The sequence below is a fragment of the Mesocricetus auratus genome, unplaced genomic scaffold (genome assembly GCF_017639785.1).
Source record: "Mesocricetus auratus isolate SY011 unplaced genomic scaffold, BCM_Maur_2.0 Super-Scaffold_100019, whole genome shotgun sequence".
NCBI lineage: Eukaryota > Metazoa > Chordata > Mammalia > Rodentia > Cricetidae > Mesocricetus > Mesocricetus auratus.
In genome coordinates this window covers 13,026,543-13,047,971 of record NW_024429200.1, presented here as the reverse complement: position 1 = coordinate 13,047,971, position 21,429 = coordinate 13,026,543, and the positions used below count along the sequence as shown (strand labels likewise).

The 21,429-nt window shown below is 44.1% G+C and overlaps 1 protein-coding gene and 1 long non-coding RNA gene across 2 annotated transcripts in view; one reads left to right on the top strand and one right to left on the bottom strand.

The window, feature by feature from the left end:
- Window positions 1-6,117: 6,117 nt before the first annotated feature.
- Window positions 6,118-8,108, bottom strand: LOC121132980. The gene is made up of 2 exons (XR_005869691.1): window positions 7,370-8,108; window positions 6,118-6,317 (listed from the first exon to the last, which is right to left on the bottom strand). It is a non-coding gene; the product is annotated as an uncharacterized LOC121132980 (long non-coding RNA).
- A 98-nt stretch (window positions 8,109-8,206) lies between these two features.
- The window catches only part of Snd1 (staphylococcal nuclease and tudor domain containing 1), a 401,485-nt gene continuing 388,262 nt past the window's right edge, over window positions 8,207-21,429 (top strand). Inside the window, exon 1 of the mRNA XM_040728507.1 lies at window positions 8,207-8,426. Coding sequence (XP_040584441.1) covers window positions 8,349-8,426 — 78 coding nt within the window. The 5' untranslated portion in view covers window positions 8,207-8,348. The remainder of the gene's footprint in view (window positions 8,427-21,429) is intronic.

The following is a 21,429-nucleotide window of genomic DNA, read 5'->3' as shown; positions in this document are numbered from 1 at the left end:
TTGGCTGTGGCTGTCCACTCCCTTCTCTGGGAATTCTTGTAGGACAGTGATGAACATAAATCCACTCAGTTTTCAGAGTTGGGGCAGCACATCTAGTTGATTATTTTGTATGGAAAGAGAAATGGTCAGGAATTCAACCATTTACCAATTTATGGATTGTGACCAATATTCTGAAGCCCAAATATTAGAAGGGTAGCAGCTGGATTCTTCAGGATAGAATGCATGCTCTGGATCACTGTTCCATCATGTTGGATGCTGCTTCTTCTATGGTTGGGATGAAGAGATCTGAAAATGCCTTCTTAACCTGGCTGTGTGTGAAATCTTCAGAGCTAACTTCAGATTTCACTTCCATGGACTCTTTCCAATGTGATCCTGTATTAAGATGAACTTGAGTAACTGTTGTAACCTGTCTTTGTGGGGCTTCAGTTGGATTCAGCCAGCTTGCCTGAGAAAAGGAGTGTGGATTGAGAAATTGCAGACGCTAAGAGACAAAGACACAGGATAGAGTCTGGAGGACAGTCCAGTGAATACTGGACACTCCACATTTATTCTTTAACATTCTTAAGTACCCCAACCCAAAGGGGGACATGGCAAAAGACTTCTTTATCATGTATAAGGAACAAACAGACTGTCTTCCATTAATCCTCCAAACATTTGGTAACCAAACCTTACACTCAATTTCTTATTATCAGGTCTTGAGGGTCAAGAGTAACCACATCTCAGACCAAGCCTGTTGTTATTTAAATAAGACATCCAGGACCAAGATCATAACATCCCACAGTAGCCATGTCTTAGACCTTTAGGTCTTATGATTTACTAATGACAGTTTTGAACTCTCTGACCTTGAGCCAAAATGTAGTGAAGTCATCTTTATGGGCCCCAACAAGTAAACCTCCAGAATATGCTCAGAACAGCTTTCCTGGTAGAATGCCTACTAATAGGTGGATGTTGGATTATAAGCAAAGCCAAAATATTGGGCTGTTACATGAGAAAGAAATATGTTTTTATATTATTTAGGCCACTAAGTAATATAGTGACCTATATAGGTTCTAATGGCTAGCCTGTCCTACATGAAGTTAAGATACACATGGTTTCTTGAGGAGAGGAAAAAATGGTGACAGATTACTGTAAGCACAAGTTAAATAGAATTCATGTCCCAATAAATTATATTATGTGAAAACTTAGTCAATGAGAGGTTGTGGAGGCTACTCATTGGTTAAATGCACTTGCTAGTCTTACAGAGAACCTGGGTTCAATTCCCAGCACCCACATGATAGCTTACAACCACTCATAACTCCAGTTCCAGGGAATCCCGAATTCTCTTCTGACCTCTGTAGGCAATAGGCACACATGTAGCACATCTACATGTATGCAGACAAAACACTCATACACATAGAATATAAATAGTTAATGGTAACAGCCTTCACTGTAAACCCAACTTCTCCTCTAAATATCCCCAAAATTGATGGAATGAGAAGGAGAAGTAAGACTATCTCCATCTTCTGTGCAGACATGTGAATCAATTAAAAACTTAGTTTTCATTACAGGCCAGCCAGGCTGGCCCCAAACTCGATATCCTAAATTTCTGAGCCTCCTGCCCCCACATCCTGACTGTTATGATTACAGATGTGTGTGACCACACCTAGTTGTATGCAGTGATAGGGATCAAACCCAGGGCTTCCTGCATATTAATTAGGCACTGTATCAACTGAGCTATATTCCCAGACTCTGTTTTGGTTGTTTTTCTTGAGACAAGATCTCTGTTGCCTATACTAGCTGGGAACTCACTATATGGTTCAGACTGTCCTCAAATTCATAGTAACCCTCTTGCCTTAGCTGAGTGTTAGGATTACAGAAACAGAAAGAATTGCTAAGTCAACAAGAGTCATAAATGTTAATAATTACTGTAGCTTATTATAGTAAAGTTTATAGGTCAGTTCAACTACTGCATAAATAACTATAGCATTTGGAGGATATGGAGTATATCATTTTGGAAGAGTATTTTTCCAAGGGTCTGGGGAGACAGGGAAGGGAGAATTCATTTCTGGTTGGAGCAGAAGCTGTGTCTGAACTGAGCAATAGGTGTTTCCAAGCAGAAGGAACCAGGAAAACAAACACAGAGGTAGAAAAGCTGAGAGTGCGTTTGGAGTTAGTTACATAGTGTATCTAGAACTGCTGGAGCCATACATAGGGAGCAACCAAGGCAATGAGTCCCGGCTCTGCGTCTTTCTTGAAGGCAGTTGAGGGAGACTGCCTTAGAAGCGAGAGTCTTGTCTCAGAGACAGCAAGGCTAAAACATAAGCTTACTGCTTTTGGCTTTTTAAGTCTGGAGAGAATGAGGGACCAGGATTCTACCTTGAAGAGATAGGGAATAAGTCAGAGTCCTAAGAGACCAGAATAGATCTAGAAATAAGGAATAGGTCCAGTGTTGAGGCCACCTTAGTACTCATTCCTGATCTTTTTTCTCCCTTGCCAATCTAAATGACATCTTTGTTGCCTCTGTAGTGAGAAGAGGCCTTGCAACAGGTACTTCCAAGAAAACTAGCGCTTTCCTGATTTTTTTTTTTTAATGAGCAGCTATTTCTGGTACCACCATTTCCTCTGTCTTGCCTCCTCTCTTTCTGAAGCAGCTCTTCTGCAACTGTAAGAGACAAGCCAAGAGAACTGCAAATGCTTTACTGACACAACTGAGCCTCTAAACATATATTTCTAACTGCTGGACCTGTGAGGGAAAAAGGTATGTTTATCTGGAAGTTAATAGAGCTTCCTATTACTTGGTGAAACCTCTGTAACTGACTTTGTAATCACTGGCTTCAGTGTTCTAGGGACAGAAAGAAACACTCAGATTCCATCCTTGCTTGGCCATCTTTAGTTAGAGATTCAGAAAAAAATTATGCTTCCCTGTAACAAAGGTGGCACCATTGTCCAGAGATTTGCTTATGTTTTGGTCTTTGGCTACAGTGATAAAACTCAACAGCGCTCAAAGTCAATAGCTGTAGCAGGAGTAAAAAAAAAAAAAATGTAATTGTACAAGTCTACTGACAACCTACATGGGTTGAATGCCATTCAGGAGAATAAAATGAACTTTGGTATTTGCCACCAAATAAGCAGTAAGACTAGGTTCAAAATACACCAATTACAAGTTTTGTAACCATTACCCAATCATATAGCTGTATAGATGAGTATTATACCTTCGTGAATCCTTTAAATGATAATAAAGATAAGGCAACTTATCTTTCTATAAAATTGCACTATAAGGTTTGCAAAATATCTATATCTTAAAGTATAGTACACATTGTCTTTTTTTGTTTGTTTGTTTGTTTTGGGTCTTGCTATGTAGCCCTGGCTGACCTGGCATTTGCCATGTAGATCATATTGCCCTCGAACTTGTATAAGTCCTCCTGTTTTAGTCTCCCAAGTACTGGGTTTTATAGGTTTGTGCTCCTACACTCTTTTCTCCCCTTTCCTCCCCTGTTGTGGAAGTCCTGTGTATATGTCAATAAAGCACTGTTGGCCAATAGGAAAGCAAGATAGGTGGGACTAGGAGTCCAGGAGGACTCTGGGTAGGAGAAACACAGGGAGTCGAGATGTAACACCATGGGGTAGGAAGCCCGGAAACCTCTCCGGTAAGAGAAATACTTAGATTAACAATTATGGTGTAAATGCTTAAGTCAGAGCTAGCCAGTAAGAAACAAGCAAGGCCAACAGCTTCATAATTAATATAGCCTCCTGTGTGTTTATTTGGGACTGATGTGGCTCTGGAACCAGGCTGGTGGGAAGGCTTCTCTTTAACTTCCCCCTCTCTCTTTTTATCCTCCTCTTTCTATCCCCTTCACTTTTATTAAAACAATTTCCCCCAGCATCTCACTGTGTAGCCCAGCCTGACTGGAAACTCACTGTGAAACCCAGGCTGGCATCTCATGCAGCCTTCCTGCCTCAGCCTCCCAGTGCTGGGACTAGCGGTGGTGAGCCATCACGCCTGGGGTCTAGCTCTTTCCCTTTTCCCTTAAATCAGATTTGAGTTCTGCTTCTAACGTCATAAAGTAAAAAATAATTTTTTTGGAAAGCCGAGAGTGCTGCTACACGCCTGTATGCCTCAGGAGTCTGAGGCAGGAGAATGGAGAGTTTGAAACACCTCGGGAGATGCCATCTCACAAACCATTTTAAGAAAGAAAATGTATGCCATTATGCATTTAAGATTTTTTGTTTTGTTTTTATTTTATCGTGTACTTGTTTGGGTGTTTCCTTTCGTGTATGTGCACCAAGTTAAGTGTCAATGAGGCCAGAAGGAGACATCAGATTCCCTAGAATTAATTGGAGTTATAGACAGCTGTGAGCCGCCATGTGGGTGCTCAGAACTGAACTCTGGTTCTTTGAGCCAGCGCTCTTAACATCCGAGCCACCTCTTCAGCCCAAACTTTGTTTTTTAATGTGCTTCGGTGGTGTTCTGCCTGCATGTATTTCTGTTTGCCATTACGCACTTTAATCAAGTATGGGCTACATGAGGCATAAATAAACACTTTAAAAACTTACATAAAAGATTCTGGTAACAGTCATGACAGCAAGATTAAAATGCGACTAAATATTTACCAGCCATGTGTATGAAACTAATTAAAATTAAATAATATTAAAAATTCACTTCCTCAGCCGGGCGTTGGTGGCGCACGCCTTTAATCCCAGCACTGGGAGGCAGAGGCAGGGGGATCTCTGTGAGTTCAAGGCCACCCTGGTCTACAGAGCGAGTTCCAGGACAGCCTCCAAAACAATACAGAGAAACCCTGTCTCGAAAAACCAAAAAAAAAAAAAAAAAATTCACTTCCTCAGTTGTACTTGCAACGCTGCAAATGCTCATTAGCTACAGCTGGCTGGTGGCTGCCATGTTGGATAGAGCTTGAAGAGAACATTTTCATTGCTGCAAAAAGTTCTAGACAGGCCGGGTAGTGGTGGCACATGCCTTTAATCCCAGCACTTGGGAGGCAGAGGCAGGCGGATCTCTGTGAGTTCGAGGCCAGCCTGGTCTACAAGAGCTAGTTCCAAGATAGCCTCCAAAGCCACAGAGAAACCCTGTCTCGGAAAAAAAAAAAGTTCTAGACAGTACCAATCTAGACTTTGTTGGGGTTTCTCTATAAACAAATATACACTAAAGTTACAAAAGAAAGAGAGGAATAAGGGGCTGAAAAGTAGTTCAGGGCCAGGTGTGCTATGCCCAGGAGTTGAATTTTGTCCTGAAGCTGAGGGGACTGGCATGACTGAAAAGTACATTACGGTAAGAACCCAAGGGTAACAGCACGGAGAACTGAATGAAGGTGTTCTGAAGAATGGAGACAGAAGGTTCATACACAGTGGGGGTTTTCTCACACGAGGTTTATTGGAGAATTAAACATCTTTGTCTAGATTCTGGATTCTACAAATGCAGGCAGAGGATGAGGAGGTATTTGTCTACCGGAGAAGCAGCAGATACCTAAGATCGGACTATGTACAGTAGATAGTTCCGAGTTCATATCTTGACTCCATCCCTTAAGATACTGGCCTAGCTAAAATCTTGCCAGATCTACAGAGCGCCAGACAGTCCCATACAGCCTGGACTACAATAGAACAACCAGCGTGGCAACACCCCAACTTTCTCAGGTTCCCCCAAAGGTGATCGACGCCCCCAGGTCAGCAGGAAGCAGTCTTAAAAATTCAACGTCCTTGATCCCGAACCTGCCGCATCTAACACCCCCATCTCTTTTTAATCATAAATAAAGGTGGGAATGAAAGGTTCAGGCATTACTCTGGCCTGCCCTGTTACCTGGCAAGATGCACTCAGGCAACACTCTGGCCAGCCCAGAGTTCCGTGAGAACCACGCAGGTGCAAAGGACCCCTTTAAAGAACTGACCCCTGCCCGTTTACCCTCTCTTGCTCTTACTCTCTTTCCCTCTTACATTCTTACTCTCATCTTACTCTGTCTCTCTCTCTCTCTCTCTCTCTCTCTCTCTCTCTCTCTCTCTCTCTCTCTCTCTCTCTCTCTCATATCTTATCTCTCTCTCTGCTCTGCACGGGTTGGTTACCTCCCAGTCCACCAATAAACTCCACGTGGGATCGTAGAAAAAAAAAAGATACTGGCCTAGCATTGCTCACTAAAAAAATTTAAATTTATTTATGTATGTGTTTGTGTGTGCACACACACGCATGTCACAGTTTGCATGAGGAGTCAGAGCACAACTTGTAAGAGTTCTTTTCTCATTCCACCATGTAGATCCTAGTGACTGAACTCAGGCTGTCACGCTTGCATGCAGACACCTTCAGCTGCTGAACCATTTTGAGGTGCTGTTCACTTTAAAACAGGCAAAAGCAAAACATCAATGCCCTCCTTTGAAGAAACAGATTGTATGCACTTTGTAGGCTTGTCCCAAGGTCTAAATTATACACTGTAGGGGAAAAGTATTCAGCAGGCTGTGTATTTTTTGCATGCCTATACTCCATGTAATTTGGTTGTTAGTATTGCCTAGTAGGATCTATGGTTGTGTAGAAATAGAAAATTAATATAAGGAAAGAGAATTAAATGGATGACGAGGAGGAAAGGACAGTAACTAGGATCAGAAAATGAGATGTGCTAGGCGTTGGTGGCGCACGCTTTTAATCCCAGCACTGGGAGGCAGAGGCAGGCGGATCTCTGTGAGTTCGAGACCATCCTGGTCTACAGAGCGAGTTCCAGGACAGCCTCCAAAGCCACAGAGAAACCCTGTCTCGGAAAAAAAAAAAAGAAAATGAGATGTTTGGAATTACAAATTCAACTACAAGTTTATATTGCTTCAAATATCCTGGAGAGAGTGGCTTAACTGCTGCAAAGGTCGAATTCACTAAAGACGAGAGAACAGGATTCTGTGTAAGTCCTCATCAATACTGATAGTATATAAAGACCTCCCCCCCTTTTTTTTGAATAGGGTAAATTCATGGTATGGAGGACTTAGCTTTGGAGATATAGAAAGATGCTGACTCCAAAACTTGATCTTGATGTGAGGCATGGGTATGGGTTAATGCACAACTTCTTTAAAAAGCTTCAGTGAAGCCGGGCGTTGGTGGCGCACGCCTTTAATCCCAGCACTTGGGAGGCAGAGGCAAACGGATCTCTGTGAGTTCGAGGCCAGCCTGGTCTACCGAGCGAGTTCCAGGACAGGCTCCAAGGCAATACAGAGAAACCCTGTCTCGAAAAACCAAAAAAAAAAAAGCTTCAGTGAAGACGAGTTTTCAGTGTAGGGCCAAATGTCATTATTAAACAATACATACAAGGACCTGTGCTCCACAAAAGGGGCACTCCAAGAATACAGATTCTCCCGAAACATCCATTTGAATATGACTTTTCTTGTCCCACTTCAATATCCTTACCTAAACAGCTCAAGTTAGGTAGGAGTGAGGTCAGGGGTTGCCTGCCCAGCTCTGGGGTGGCACATCCCAAGGCTTTTCTTTTCCTAAGCTCAGCTGGAGCAGTAGGGAAGGAGTCGGAAATCGAGGTCTTTCACAGTGAACAGGACGCGCCATCCCTTCTCACCAACGAACATTAGTGGAACTCACAAGCATTAGACCCCAGCGGTAAAGATCCGCGGCCGTTTTCCGGGTCAAGATTTGACATCAGCAGGTTGCCCAGGGACTGCGACTTTCCAAAGTTCCCTCTACTCTGCAGAGGTGAAACGTCGGAACTCCGAGAGTAGTCGGCTCTGAGATTCCTTCGGGACTCGGCCTCCCGGGCTCTAGGACCGAAGGCCGGGTTCTTCAGTTCCGGCGTGCAACTCTTCCACGTGGGCACTCGGCCGCCCGAGGGGGCGGGGCAGGGGCGGGGCCAGGCAGGAGGGCGAGGCCGGCCCCGCCTTCGGTGCTCCCATGGCTCCCCGCGCCCCTCGGCCAGATGCTGACGTGTCCTTTCCTTCCCACTACACCTCCCGACACCGCTGTCTCAGACTTCCCCGGAAGTCCCGCCCCAGAGTTTGCCCGTCACCGCAAATCAGCTCTTTCAGCGCTTCCTGGAGCTCCCCACCCGTTTTGGGACCAGGGGGCGGGGCTTCATGAGCAGAGTGCCTATTGGCTTGAGGTCCGGCGGGTTCCGGACGCTAATTGGCCAGAGGGAGGTGGCGCTCTGGCACGCTTGCGCGGCGAGTAGAACGTGTGGCGGCGGCGGCGATCGCGTCTCCTCTTTTGCTCTCAGTCCCGCTGCTGCTTCAGTGTTCGCCTGGCGCTTCCATCCAGTCCACCGTCGGACGCCCGTCGCCTGCCCGCTCCTCGTCGCGGCACCCTCTCCCCAGCGTCGACACCCATTCTGACACCTCCAGTCCGGCCGGACGCCCCACTCGCTGCCCTTCCAGCTCCACACATGGCCTCCTCCGCGCAGAGCGGCGGCTCCTCCGGGGGACCCGCGGTCCCCACCGTGCAGCGGGGCATCGTCAAGATGGTGAGAGCGGGGCCCCGGACCCGGACCCCTCTGTCACCTCGGAGTGGGAGTCAGGCATTGACTCCTCTCCCTTCCTTCAGCCTGCATGGTCTCAGTTCGCCTTTCCTCTGCCCCTGCCTCACTCTCCGCCCACTCCGAATCTTCACCTGGCAGAACCCCGCACGAACTCCCCTTGACTCTTGCCTCCTGGGCACCCTGTCACGGTTCGGTCACAGCGATCTTCGTGGTCGCGACTTTCGGAGCCCCTGGCTGTTTACCTGAAGCATATCTATTACTGATTCATTAACGGAGATAGTTCATGGATAGTTCTCCCCATCCCCCTCTTCCTGTCCATTTTGACATATGCCGCCGATCAGTTCGCAGTTGTTTGAGACCCCGACAACTTCTCTTTCCTGGAACCCGAAGAGTGCTTGGCTGTCACGCAGCTTTTTCTCTTTCCACTGACTCTCAGTTACTTTCTCGAAGTTTTCTCAACTCTTCCCTCCTTTATCTGTGTGTCTAGTTTGTAAGACCCGAAAGCTCCTGATCTTTGCATACTTTTCACTTAAAAATTTAGGCTGGCAGAGATCTTATGCTAATTTGCATTTCCTCACTTCCTAAGGGTGAGGAGACTGTTTTAAAGAGAGCCAAGTGACTTGCCTTTAGGGCACATGGCAGTTTGGATCGGAGCCAATCAAGAGCCCAGGTGTTCGGATTCCCTGTGTAAGACTCTTAACAGTACAGATCCTGCCTGCACACACACCTTCACTTTCTTCATTCTGAATTTTGAATCCGATCACCTCCACTTCCATGCTAATTTCGTAGTACAAATCTGTTTTATTTCTTATATTATCTCTCCTTTTTACCCTCCCACATCTTGAGATCTGACATTTCTTGCTTGTTAACAGGGTTTCTGTTTGAGATGACTGTAGTCTTTTAGATTGCTTTTCTTATAACGCCGACTTTTCCCTCCAGAATGGAAGACTTTTTTTTCCAAAGAGCCAGTTTTTAAACAGTCTGTTTTGCTGTCCCATTGTCTTTCACAGGGTTACTATATTCTGCAGGGGCACCTGAAAAGATGGCTCAGTGGATAAAAGTGCTTGCTGTGCAATCATGAGGACCTGGGTTCAAATCTCCAGCACCCACATTAGAGCTGGACATGGCTGTCCCATTGCCTGTGACCTTGGTGTCATCCAGGGAATAAGTGGAGAGCAGTAGAGGAAGACATTGATGTTCTCTGTGCTCCAGTATTCTTATGTGGCCTCTGCATGGGCGCTCAGGCACATGTTCCCTAACATACACCCCAGTATGTATACACACATGTGCCACTCTCAGACAGATACTTTGCAGCTTGTGTGTGTAGATTCAGCCTCCAAGATTCTTGTAATTCTAATATATTCATGTCCTAGATCATAATCAGCTGCCAGCTGAGATTTCTTGGGACGTGCACTATTATTACCCCTTTGCCTTTTCTGTGTGTACAGACAGTCAGAATTCATTAGACTTAATGAACAGGGGATTTAGAAGGTCCATGATTTCTCTCTGAAAGTTTTGACTCTGAAAGGGTTATCCTGAAGCACTTCCTCTTTCATTACCCTTTTCATTTGTGCTGGTCTTCTCTTCAGTGTAGGCACAGAGCATCCCTTAGCTGTCTGTGGTTTTGGTGGTCTGCAGTGGGGCTCTTAGTTTTCTTACAAAGGCTTGACTTTTTCTTAAAGGCCTCCCTTTTGTAGGAGGGGAGTTGTAGGAAGCTGGACCTATTTTTGCTTTGTTGGAAGCCTCCAGGGTATCTGGGTTCTCTGAGGTGTTTGTGCCTGCTCACGGATTACATCCCCTGTGCCTACTGTATTATAGGTGGTCACTCACATCTTCAGCTGGGTTCTCTCCATATTTCATTCGTATCATCTAGAAAGTAGATTTCTAATCTAGGGCTCACAGAGGCTAACTAACCCAGGTACCTTTTTTATTAGTAAGAAAAGTCAGAGCCGAAACTTGAACCCAAGCCTGCCTGCCACAACACAAGCTAGTGTAAACTATGCTGTGAGGCCTGCCTCCAGGGTATTACTTTCTGACATGAAGGGTGGGGCCAGTGATGCATGGCCACAAATTATAGGAAAGTGAAGCTGACTGTAATTGAGTTGAGAAAAGATTAGATGCTGTTGCATGACTTGTTGCTGTGGTTGTGGTTGTGTGACTTCGTTTGGTGCGTATGGTTGCTGTGTGCATAGTTGTGTGGCATCTAAAATTCAGTGATTTGAGCAGTCTGTCCCGGGGATGGGCTGCTGCAGGCCCTGATCACACTGCAGAGGGTGGGTGGGTGAGTTACCAGCCAGCAGGTTTGGGACAGGTTTAGAAGCCTTGTCTGGGATGACAGATCGGCCAGTGGCAAATTGCTCTCTGGAGCTCTTTAAACAGAATTGTATCTCCTTGGGGGAGCAATAGTTTCCAGTAGTCCTAGGAACTGCTGTGTAAGAAGGGTGGAGAGCTTCTGCAGGAAAGGAAGAAACAGGTTGATAAATTAGAAAGCAGGTGCTGCTTTCTTCTGCCTTTTGAAAGGTGCCGAAACCGGAACACGGGGTAAGCAAAGCAGTGCTTTTGAGTGGGAGCGTTCAGGTTCTTGTGGACTGGACTCATCTGAGGGTCAAAAATGGCTGAAGGTGGAGGGTTTTTTTTGTTTTTGTTTGTTTTTTTTCAGTGAGAAGGAATAGTTCTCTCTTTTTTTTCTCTGGTAAGAGAAAGTGTTAGAGAATCTGTTTCTTCTGGTCTCTGAGAACCAAGTTTAAAAGACTCATTAGCATTTAAAAATGGCTGTGATGCTAATGGCTGTGAGTGTGTGCTGTGTAGATTGGGGTGAGACAGAGTTGGTTTTGGGGTATCCTTAAGGAGGGTGGGCAATAAGTTGACACAAACATTTGTTACTTAGGTTGAGGGAAAAATGAACACGGATTTCTGTGTTTTGAGTTGGGGTAAGACTAGCAAAGATGCAGGTGGGCAAGACACAGCTTGGGTAATTAAATGTCTCTGTCAAATCCGATCTTATTTTTGGACCCCGAAAGCTCCTTACTCTGGGTCTGTTTGAACACTCTGCTGTGTCAGAATGTTGTCTGCACATGTTCCATAGGTGAGGTTCAGTCATCCCATTTAGTGGCTGCTTAGAAAAGACTTTTTTCTGGCTTTACTGACCTAATTTCCTTATGTTTTGGGCCTTTATGACTTTTATTTCAACTTTGAAGTTTAGTATGTTTGTATACCTCCTCAGGCAGGCGTACATGATGACTTGGCTTTCGCAGCTGTAGAATGAGGCACGTTCTTCAGTCTTCTGTACCTGTTGCAAGCAGACATAGAAGTAGCTTATCTTACTGTACTTACGGTATGGAAGGCTGAGGATTGTATAGTACCACACTCCCTCATAAGGGGAAAGGACCCTTTGTCAGTCTTGATGGTTTATTCATCAGCTCCGTTTCTCACCGCAAAGACAAAGGGATGCCTATAAGGCAGAGGGAGTGACCCTAGTTTTCTGTTTCCATAGGATTCACGCTGCCAGTTTGTTGTAAAGTGTAAATTTCCTTCCAAGTGGCTTTGTGGAAATTTCTTGGAAGTATAGCATGTGGGAGATTCTTCCTATAATTGAGTTCATTATTCTTAAATATATTTTAGGCTTCTGAGTAAGAAGTGTGTTTCTTTTGAGATTTGAGTGGGGACAGAGTAGCCTGTTGATGTTTTTGACGTGATTGATTTTTCTACTTTTTTTTTAAGTCACTCTTTTGTGTGGCCTAGGCTGTCCTCAAACTCCTGTGACCTAGGACTCCCAATCCTCCTGCCTCCGCCTGAGAGTGCTGGGATTACAGCAAGCACCGCACAGCTGACTTTTGACTTGCTTCCTTCTGTATGTGCTTATTTTATGGAGGGACAAGCAAAAGCAACCCTGTGCCTAAGCTACTCAAAATACCCTTGTTTACCACTCAAAAGTATAAGGTAGCCGGAAAAGAATGTTTTAGTGGGGCCATGTGCGCGGAAGTAGAATAAGATAGTGCTTTTCCCTGTAGGTTTAATGTTGTCCATTTCCCAGCAGTTACACATGGTAGCTCTCAATCAAGATCAGTCAAGGAACACGAAGTTATTCTTGTATCTTGAACACTTTCTGAAAATTTTCCGTGAAAATGAAGCATCCATCTGGCTCTAGTTATGCTGACAGTAGTGCTGCCATGTAACTGAAGAGAGTAAGAAATAATGTTTTCCTTTTCTGTTCTTGAGACAGGTTTTATTGTGAAGAATTATGCTGATTGGTTACGCCGGGCTCAAACATGAGAGCTAGAAATGTGGACATGTGCCCCTATGCCCCAATTTGCGATACTTCGTTTCTTATTGAACAATTATTTATTGCATATCTACTGTTTGTCAAGCTCCGTCTGGGCATTGGGTTCCTTTCCTATGGCTCGTGGAGGAGTGAGGCAGTAACGAAGGGAATAAGTAAGCATGGCAGTAGAGGATAATGAGTTCACATAGTGGACTACAGCAGGATGGTTGGGAGCAGGAGAGTCGATGCCTGTAAGTAGTGCTTTAGGAAAGAGTTCTCTGAGTTGGCATTTGCACTGAGATCTGGTGGACATCAAAGAGCCAGCCACAAGGGAAGTGTTTCCAGCAAGGGAAGGACAGGCGCAAAGCCGATGGGGTTTCCATTATCAGTGTTCTCCAGTGTTTTTATAGTAGTTCTTCAGTGTCTCTAAGTTCAGTCTTGCACACAAAAGGTATGGATTTCACATGAGTTATTACATAACGTGTGTTTAAGGATGATCAAAGGAACAGGCAGTAGGGGTGGTCATTGCTCTGGTGTCCTGGTGAGATCAGTAGCTGGCAGTCTAGTGAGTAAATTTGTGGAATGAGAGGCTGAGGGAAAAATACCTTGTTCTTAGTTATGTGTTTGTTTCTTATAGGACAAGAGTCAGGCTTTTCCGATGTCCTGTGAATTAGTTCAGTATTTCCAAGTCTTCCTATGATGGATATATGGATGAAAATAAATGCCAAAGCAGACACCATTGAGTTACAGTGTTTGTCAGTGTTGGTACTGCAAGCAGGTTCAGCAAGAGTTAAGTAGTGTTTGTCACTTTCCGCGTTTGTGCTTCTGTTAGCATTGGGTTTTCAGATTTGAACGCTGCTACAAGTTCCTTGCAGTATTTTTTAGCCTGGTAAGCGTTAGTTGTGTCAGTGAAGAGTGCAAACTAATGGTCAGGAGGTAGTGGTGGGCGGTGAGTGGGATGGGAGCTGTCTGGAGCATAGCAGGGCTCATATAGCTGGTGGGGACTCTGGTGGCCAGTGCTTGTGATAACTGGACCAATGATTCGGTGAAGTTGATGTCTTTTGAAACAAGTCATATGACATAACACAGGTTGTCCTCAAACTTGTGATCCTTCTTCTTCAGCCTCCTGAGTGAGTGCTGGGACACTGTGGCCTGCTAGGGACTCAAGTCTTATGGGGTGGATGTAGTCTTTCAGGTGTTGCTGAGAATGGACACATACCCACTTTCTGTTGCTACTTCCTCGCTTGGGAGATTGACATATGCTTTTTGTTTTTATAGCAGACACTGATGCTGAATCACAGGTTGTGAGCATTTATTTAATGCAGATGGAGTGTTGTGGGACTTCACTTACTTTCAGGGAGACCTAATATGATGAGTTAGTGTGTTTTTCTCACTTAGCTTTAATGATTCAAAAATGAACAGTAGTTTCACTTGGCTTTATTTTTTTTTTAAATTAGGAAGTCAAGCAACTTGTAGGAAACTTACTGAAATTTTGGTTTCATTTTCAGGTGCCATCTTTAAAAATGTTGTGTGGAGAGGGTAGGAGAGAGAAAGAACAACAGGGGTGTCGTTCTCTCCTGCTGTGTGGGTCTCAGGGATTGAACTTGGGTCATTAGACTTGGTGGCAGACGCCTTCTCAGCCGAACCGTCTCACTAGCCCCCAGGTGTCATTTTTGAGAAGTGCTGAAGTTTGTTATGTAAGTGTGACGAGTGACTTACAGCAACATTTCTTTTCTCTTACTAAGCTCTGATAGTTTAGGAAGTGATCTGCTTCTGATGGCCATGTCGTGTCAGCCTTGTACAGTAGAGGTGAGGGTATTTGGGGAATCTGGTCAGTTAGTAAAACCCAATTTATTAATCTTGTTCCTGGGAAGCAGAGTGGCAGAGCTCATTGGCCTAGGAGTCGGGAGATGAGAGTTCTGGCCTTCATGCATTTGTTTGGTTCTTCATCTGGATGAGGTGTTGGGTGAGATATTATACTTTAGACTCAACCTACCTCTACAATGACTCATTGTCTCTACACATACTCTAATCCCATAAAGCTGTGATTATACCAGAAGCCGTTACATTTCTTTTAGGCACACTAAAACAAAGCTGAGAAATCACGTACCTTATGGCAGTCTCGATCTGAATTGGTACTTGCCCACAAGAAACCATTCTTTCTCTTCCTTGAACATACAGAGATCGTGCCTCCCAAGCGCTGGCTGTCCCAACTTCTTTTTTAGAGAAGGTGGATTAGTTGAAATACGGTTTTCTAGTGTGGCAGATTAAAGGCTATGAATTAGACCGGGCTGTCTCATTAGATGGTAGTGTGAATGGAAATTGGGGAGAGCGAGAGAGGGGCTGGCTTTTCAGTAATCAGGATCAGGTGTGCATGGCTGCTGCTGAGTGGGCTTTGTCTTTTCAGTCTCATCCACTTCTGAATGCCCTCATGCTTTCCTGGAGCAGCAGGCCTTGATTTGTAAAGGTAAGGATAAATGGGGAGTCTGAGCAAATAATTCATGGAAAGAATCTGTTTTTGACTAGGTCTTTAATTGAGGGACTCCTTGCCTGGAGGTCAGCTCTTATTTTTTCTAGACATTTTCTCTACATTCTTTTTTTTTTTTTTTGGTTTTACGAGACAGGGTTTCTCTGTATTGTTTTGGAGGCTGTTGGTCCAGCCCGGCCTCGAACTCACAGAGATTCCACATTCATTTAATATAGAGGAGATGTCTTTATTTTTCTTATGCTTGGGACTGAACCCAGTCATGTATGCTGACCAGGGATCCTACCTTGAGCTCTATTCCCAACCCTCCTTCATTTGTCTATTCTCGGTTGTTCCTTTCATTGTTTCTTTTCAGTTTGTTTATTCTTGCTGTTTATTTATTTATTCTCACTGTGTTGTTCACTCTGGTCTGAAACTCACAATCTTGCCTAGTTTGGGTTATAGGTAAGTGCCTCTTCTGTATGGTTCTGAGAGGTTTAGTTCAGGATAGGGCTGTGACTAGCATTTGGGACCCACTGATTTGCTCAACTCTGAAAGTATTTTCTGTAGTGGAAGGGTCAGGGCACATGATGGATAAATACACTTGTGGGGTTGAATGTGCCAGAATTTTATGAGGGAAAATAGTGAGTTCTCTTTTGGCATTTGTTTTTGATGGCTCCCAGGAAACTGTATTGCTTTTAATCAATTGGGCTGTGATCAGGGTCCATTTACAGTGACTGTCAGATCCTATTCCTGGGTCATCACCGACAACTGAGAAGTTATTTTATATGCCTGATTTAGGCCATATGCTCCTTTGAACACTTATCTGCCACTTTTCCTTGTATTAGCATAGATTCCCAAGATCTTCCTATCACTTGGCACCAGTATTCTGGCACACTGTTGCTACGGAAGTCTTCAGTATCATTTACAAATATGACAACTTTGAGTTCCCACTTTCTATTCTCGGGATCTGGAAGTTCCCTTCTCTCCCCTCTCCTCCTTCTCCCTCCCTCTCCTCTCTTTGAGAGGCTATGTTATATCCTAGGCTGTACTGAGGATAATCTTGAATTTTGGATCTTCTTGCTCTACCACTCCTGGTTTATGTAGTTCTGGGGATTAAACCCTGGGCTTCATGCATGCTGGCGGAGCACTCTGCCACGGAGCCATATCCCAGCTTTAATTTCTTTCTTTTTGTTTTTCTTGTTCTTAATCAGCTATGTCTGCATAATGCAGCCTCCTTTCCTCCCTTAAAGTGAACAACTTGAGAGTTTTCGGACACACGGGAAGTGCAGGTTGGGTGGCATGGAAACCACATCCTTCCCTCGTACCTTACTCTATGCTTTCCTTCCATTTGACTATTCCTGAGTTGATTTCCTTTGTTAAAGTCCAGTAATCAGAAGAGGTTTTCAAGTTTTTCTACAAGTTAATAACCCTGGTAAGAGGGTTCGGAGAACGCCAGTGTCTGACAGGTCAGTTAGAAGAGAAACTGAGGCAGAAGAAGCCGTCTGAAGTCAGGTAGACTTGTAGGACCACTCCCTTAACTTTTTGGGTTTTGATAGTAGGTCCAAGTAGGTATGCCAAGGACTGAATTTCAGGGCAACCCATAAAGTGTCTGTAGAGAATTGGAGAGTTGCTTGTTGTGGAGAACCCTTCCTACAATTTGGTATTAGAAGTGTTGGTGTGAATACACAAGAAAAACAATTTTTTTTCTTAGTGTGGTAATTGTGGTAAGTGTGGCACCATCAGCAACAGGCAGAACCTGTGGAGTATAGAAGAGTGTCAGGTCTCCTTGAGCTAGGGCTTCTTGGGGTGGGTGCAGGAACCAAACTTGGGTCCCCTGGAGGAGCAGGAAGCACTTGAAAATTTTTAACAAGGGGCTGGAGGGATGGCTCAGCGGTTAAGAGCACTGACTGTTCTTCCAGAGGACCCTGAGTTCAATTCCAGCAACCACATGGTGGCTCACAACCATCCGTAATGAGATCTGGTGCCCTCCTCTGGCCTGCAGCAGACATGCAGACAGACCATTGTATACATAATAAATAAATCTTATAAAAATTTTTAAAACAAATTTTATTACTTTATGTGTGTGAATGTTTTATTTGCTTATATGTCTATGTACCATGTATATGCTGTGTCCAGAAGAGGGTGACCGATTCCCTGGAATTGGAATTACAGATGGTTGTGAGCTACTATGTGGGTGATAGGAATCAAACCTGGGTCCTCTGGAAGAGCAGCCAGTGCTCTTAGCTGCTGAGCCATCTCTCCAGCCCCATGAAGCACTCTTAACCACTGAGCTGCCTTCCTAAAATTAATTTTTAAATTTAGCATGCAAAGTAATGTTTCCTTATGGCATTTTAACATAGATGTGGTTGTATACTTTGCTCTATTTTATCATATTCATCTTCTTCCCTACTCCTCTTCTGTCTACTGCCCCTACCTTTTCTTCTCCAAGTAGTCTTCACTTGTGCTTTATTACAGGAACTCCTCACCCTCTTCCTCCCCTAGGGTCTCACTCTACTCTCATGACTCAGCAGTTAAGAGCACTAGACTACTCTTCTGGAGGTCCTGAGTTCAATTCCTAGCAACCACATGAAGGCTCACAACCATCTGTAATGGAATCGGATTCTCTCTTTTGGTGTATATAAAGACAAAACACTGATATATATAAAATACATGAATAAATAAATCTTAAAAAAAAAGAACAAATCTTCTGGTTTACCACAGATGTAGATACATACTAAAAAAAAATCTTGGTTCTGTGCATAGCACCTTTAAAGTGACTTAGGATACTCACATAAAAAATAGCATACTTATTTCATCTGTAAATATGATGGAAGGCTGTAGCTTTATAGCAAGGGAGAAAACAGCAACGGCCAGTTTCTGAGATTCTCTGTACCCCACATCAGTCAGTGTTGAAGGCTGAAGGTTAATACATCGGCAGCCTGCTTCTTCAACACAGAATATGAGAGAAAACATTCAGTATTTGTCTTTCTGAGTCTGGCTTGTTTTGCTTAACATAATTTCTAGTTCCATCCACCTCCTCCAGATGTCATGATTCTATTTTATCTTTTTATGGCTGAATAAAATTCCACTGTGTATGTAATCCACATTTTCCTTAGCCTTTCATCTGTGGATGTGTATGTAAGCTGGTTCCATTTCTTAGAATAGTGCAGCAATAAATGTGAATGTGCCAATGTTTGTGTGGTGTGTTGACCTATAGTCATTTGGGCATGTAATCAAGAGTAGTATATCTGGGTCATATGATGCTTTGAGGAACCTCTACTGGCTTCCATGATGGCTGCAAAAGTGTCCCTCCCCCCAAGCATGGATAAGGGTAATATACTCCTTATCATTTTTTTGGTTTTCTTTCTTTGTTATTTTTTAAGGACTTATTTGATTGTTATGTATGCAGTGTTCTGTCTGCATGTGTCCCAGCAGGCCAGAAGAGGGCACCATATCTCATTACAAATGGCTGTGAGTCATCTTGTTGTGGGAATTGAATTCAGGACTTCCTGGAAGACCAGCTAGTGTTCTTAACCACTGGGCCATCTCTCCAGCCATTTTTTGTTTTTCATTTTCTTTTCTTAAGTTTTCTTAAAAAAAGGGGGGGGGGATTTTATTGTCATTATTGTGGTGTGTGTGTGTGTGTGTGTGTGTGTATGTGTGTGTGTGTGCACGCATGCATGTGTGTGCTGGTGCCCTGGAGGCCAGAAGAGGGTGTCAGATATCCCTGGAACCTCTGATGCTGATTGCTGGAACTAAGCTCCTTTGCAGGAGTAAGCAAGCACTCATAACTATTGAACCATCTCCAGAATTTCCTACTCCTTTTTGTGCTGGGGTCTCATGTAGCTGAGGTTGACTTTGAACTCAGGATCCTTCTGTTTCCACTCAGTGAAGGAATTGCAGGCTACCGCCTCCAAACATGGCTGTCAGTGAGATGGAATCTCAAAGTAGTTTTAAAATTTTATTTCCTGAATGGCTAAGAATATGGAACACTTTCAAATAATTGCTATTTGTATTCCTTCTTTTAAAAAGTATCTTTTTGTTTATTAGCTTATTCATTGATTGGTTGATTGTGTGTTTTGGAGGCAGGGTCTGATGTGGCCTAATCCCAGACCCAGGATGGATTTGAACTCACTTTGTAGCCTCCATGTCTGGTTTGGTGTTTGCTTTTGTGGTTTGTACATCTTAGACATTAGCTGGCAAGGAACTTTCCCTCCCCATCTTGTTGGCTCTTTTCACTCTGGTGATTATTTGTTCTGTTGTGGAGAAGCTTTTTAATTTCATGTAATCTTACTTATCAATTTTTGGGATTATTTCTTGTGATCTTGGAGTCTTTTTCAGAAAGAACTTGACTGAATATATTATTAGTTATCTAGTAGTTTCAAAGTCTCAGGGCTTAGTCTGAGTGATTTTGTGCTACATGACAAGTACAGATCTAGTTCTTCTGCACACTGGCATCTAGTTTCCTAGTAACATTAGTTGAAGAGGTTTTGTTTTGTTTAATATGCCTTTGACACTGTTGTAGAAAATTAGATGACTGTAACTGTGTGGGTTTATTTCTGTGGCCTGCATTCCGTTGGTCTACACGACTGTTTTTGTGTCTATACCTCCCAGCTTTACTGACACTGTAGTATAATGAGATCAGGTGGCACTTACGACACTGGTGTCAGGATTGCTTGCTTTGGCAATCCTGCGTCCAGGTGACTTTTAGGATTGCCGTTTCTAATTCTTTGAAGAACGTAATTAAATTTGGGTAGGCATTGAGTTAAATCTATAGATTTCTGCCCATTAATACAGCTGTTTTTGTAATTATCTCCCAGTTGAGGAATATAATAGGTGTTTCTTCAATTTCATTTTTTATCTTCTAACTTTTTTACCGTGAAATTCTCTCACTTCCCTGATGAAATTTGTCACTGAGTACTTTTTGTGTCCTTTGCATCTGTAGACGTTATTTTAGGTATGGTGAGGCTTGCAAAGGGCAGAGGAGCTCTTTGCCAGTGACCACAAGTCCCCAAAAGGCTGTATGAAATTTGGGAGGGGTGCTCGTGGAGACCTCACAAATCCAGCAAAGATACTGGCTCCACACTTCTTTTTCGCCTTTGGCTTCAGCTTGGAAGATCTGGAGTCAGACAAATGGCCCCTATCTGTGAGTGAGGGCTTGTGAGAGCGTGTGCTTGGGTTGGTCTTGGGCAGGGAGTTGGGGTGGTATTTTGTGACTTGCTTGACTGTCTGATGTAGGATTTTTAGTCCTTTACTCTCCCCTGGCTGGCTAGTAGGAATGGCTTGGCCGTGAGGGCAGCGAAGGTCTCGCACTATCTTTGAAGGGCAGGCTGGGCCAAGTTAGTTCTCAGCTGGACAGCCAAACATACAGCCTAGTGAGCAAGAGTCTGAAGAGAAGTGTGGGAAGCAGGACCTTTCCTGGGGGAGGGGGTCAATGCCTGCATTGAGCAGGAGGGCACAGAAAGAGGAAGCAACCAGGAAGCCTCTCAGCTATCCTTTATTGGGAAGAACAGGTCTCTAGAGGTAGTTCTGAGGTCCACACTGCATAAGCCTATTCTGAAGCTTCATCACATTTGGAAGTTTGGGAGGCTGGAGAAGGCTCAGTGCTGGAGCCCTTAAAGGTGTTATTTTCTGAGATCAGGTCCATTGTGCCTGAAACCCGTGGCCATGCTGTCTCCGAAGCCACTGTCACCCACCCTTTTCCGTCACCTAGAGCCAGTAGTCCTTGTAAAGCAGCTGCTCATCAGGTGGCCCTTGAAGATACCCTCGTCCACGTGTTCTGTAGACATGGTACTCCGCTTCAGGCTTGGTGACGGCGGTGGTCTGGTGCCAAGCCATGAGGAACACCTCCATCTTAGCCTCTGCCAGTGTGATGATGCTGTGTGGGGTTGTGCTTGCCTTTCCTTCCCCCTTTTTGGAAGTTATTGTGAATGAGGTTTATTTTTTCTGATCTCTTTCTCATTAAGTTTGTTATTGGGAGGAAAGCCGAGTCTGCAGATCAGTTGATTATAGAGCGTTCTGTAACGTGGGGAGTTGTGGGTTGAGCCCCAGTACCACATAAATTGGGTCTGATGCTGTGCCCCCCTAATGGCAACACTTGGGAAGTGCAGATAGGAGAACCAGAAATACAAGGTCATCCTTGGATACATTCGAATTTCAGGTAGGCCTAGGGTGTGTGAGATTCTGTCTCAAAACAGATACACAACCAAGAAAAACCCAAATGACACCAGCTCCAAATTGGAAATTACTGAATTTTGTAT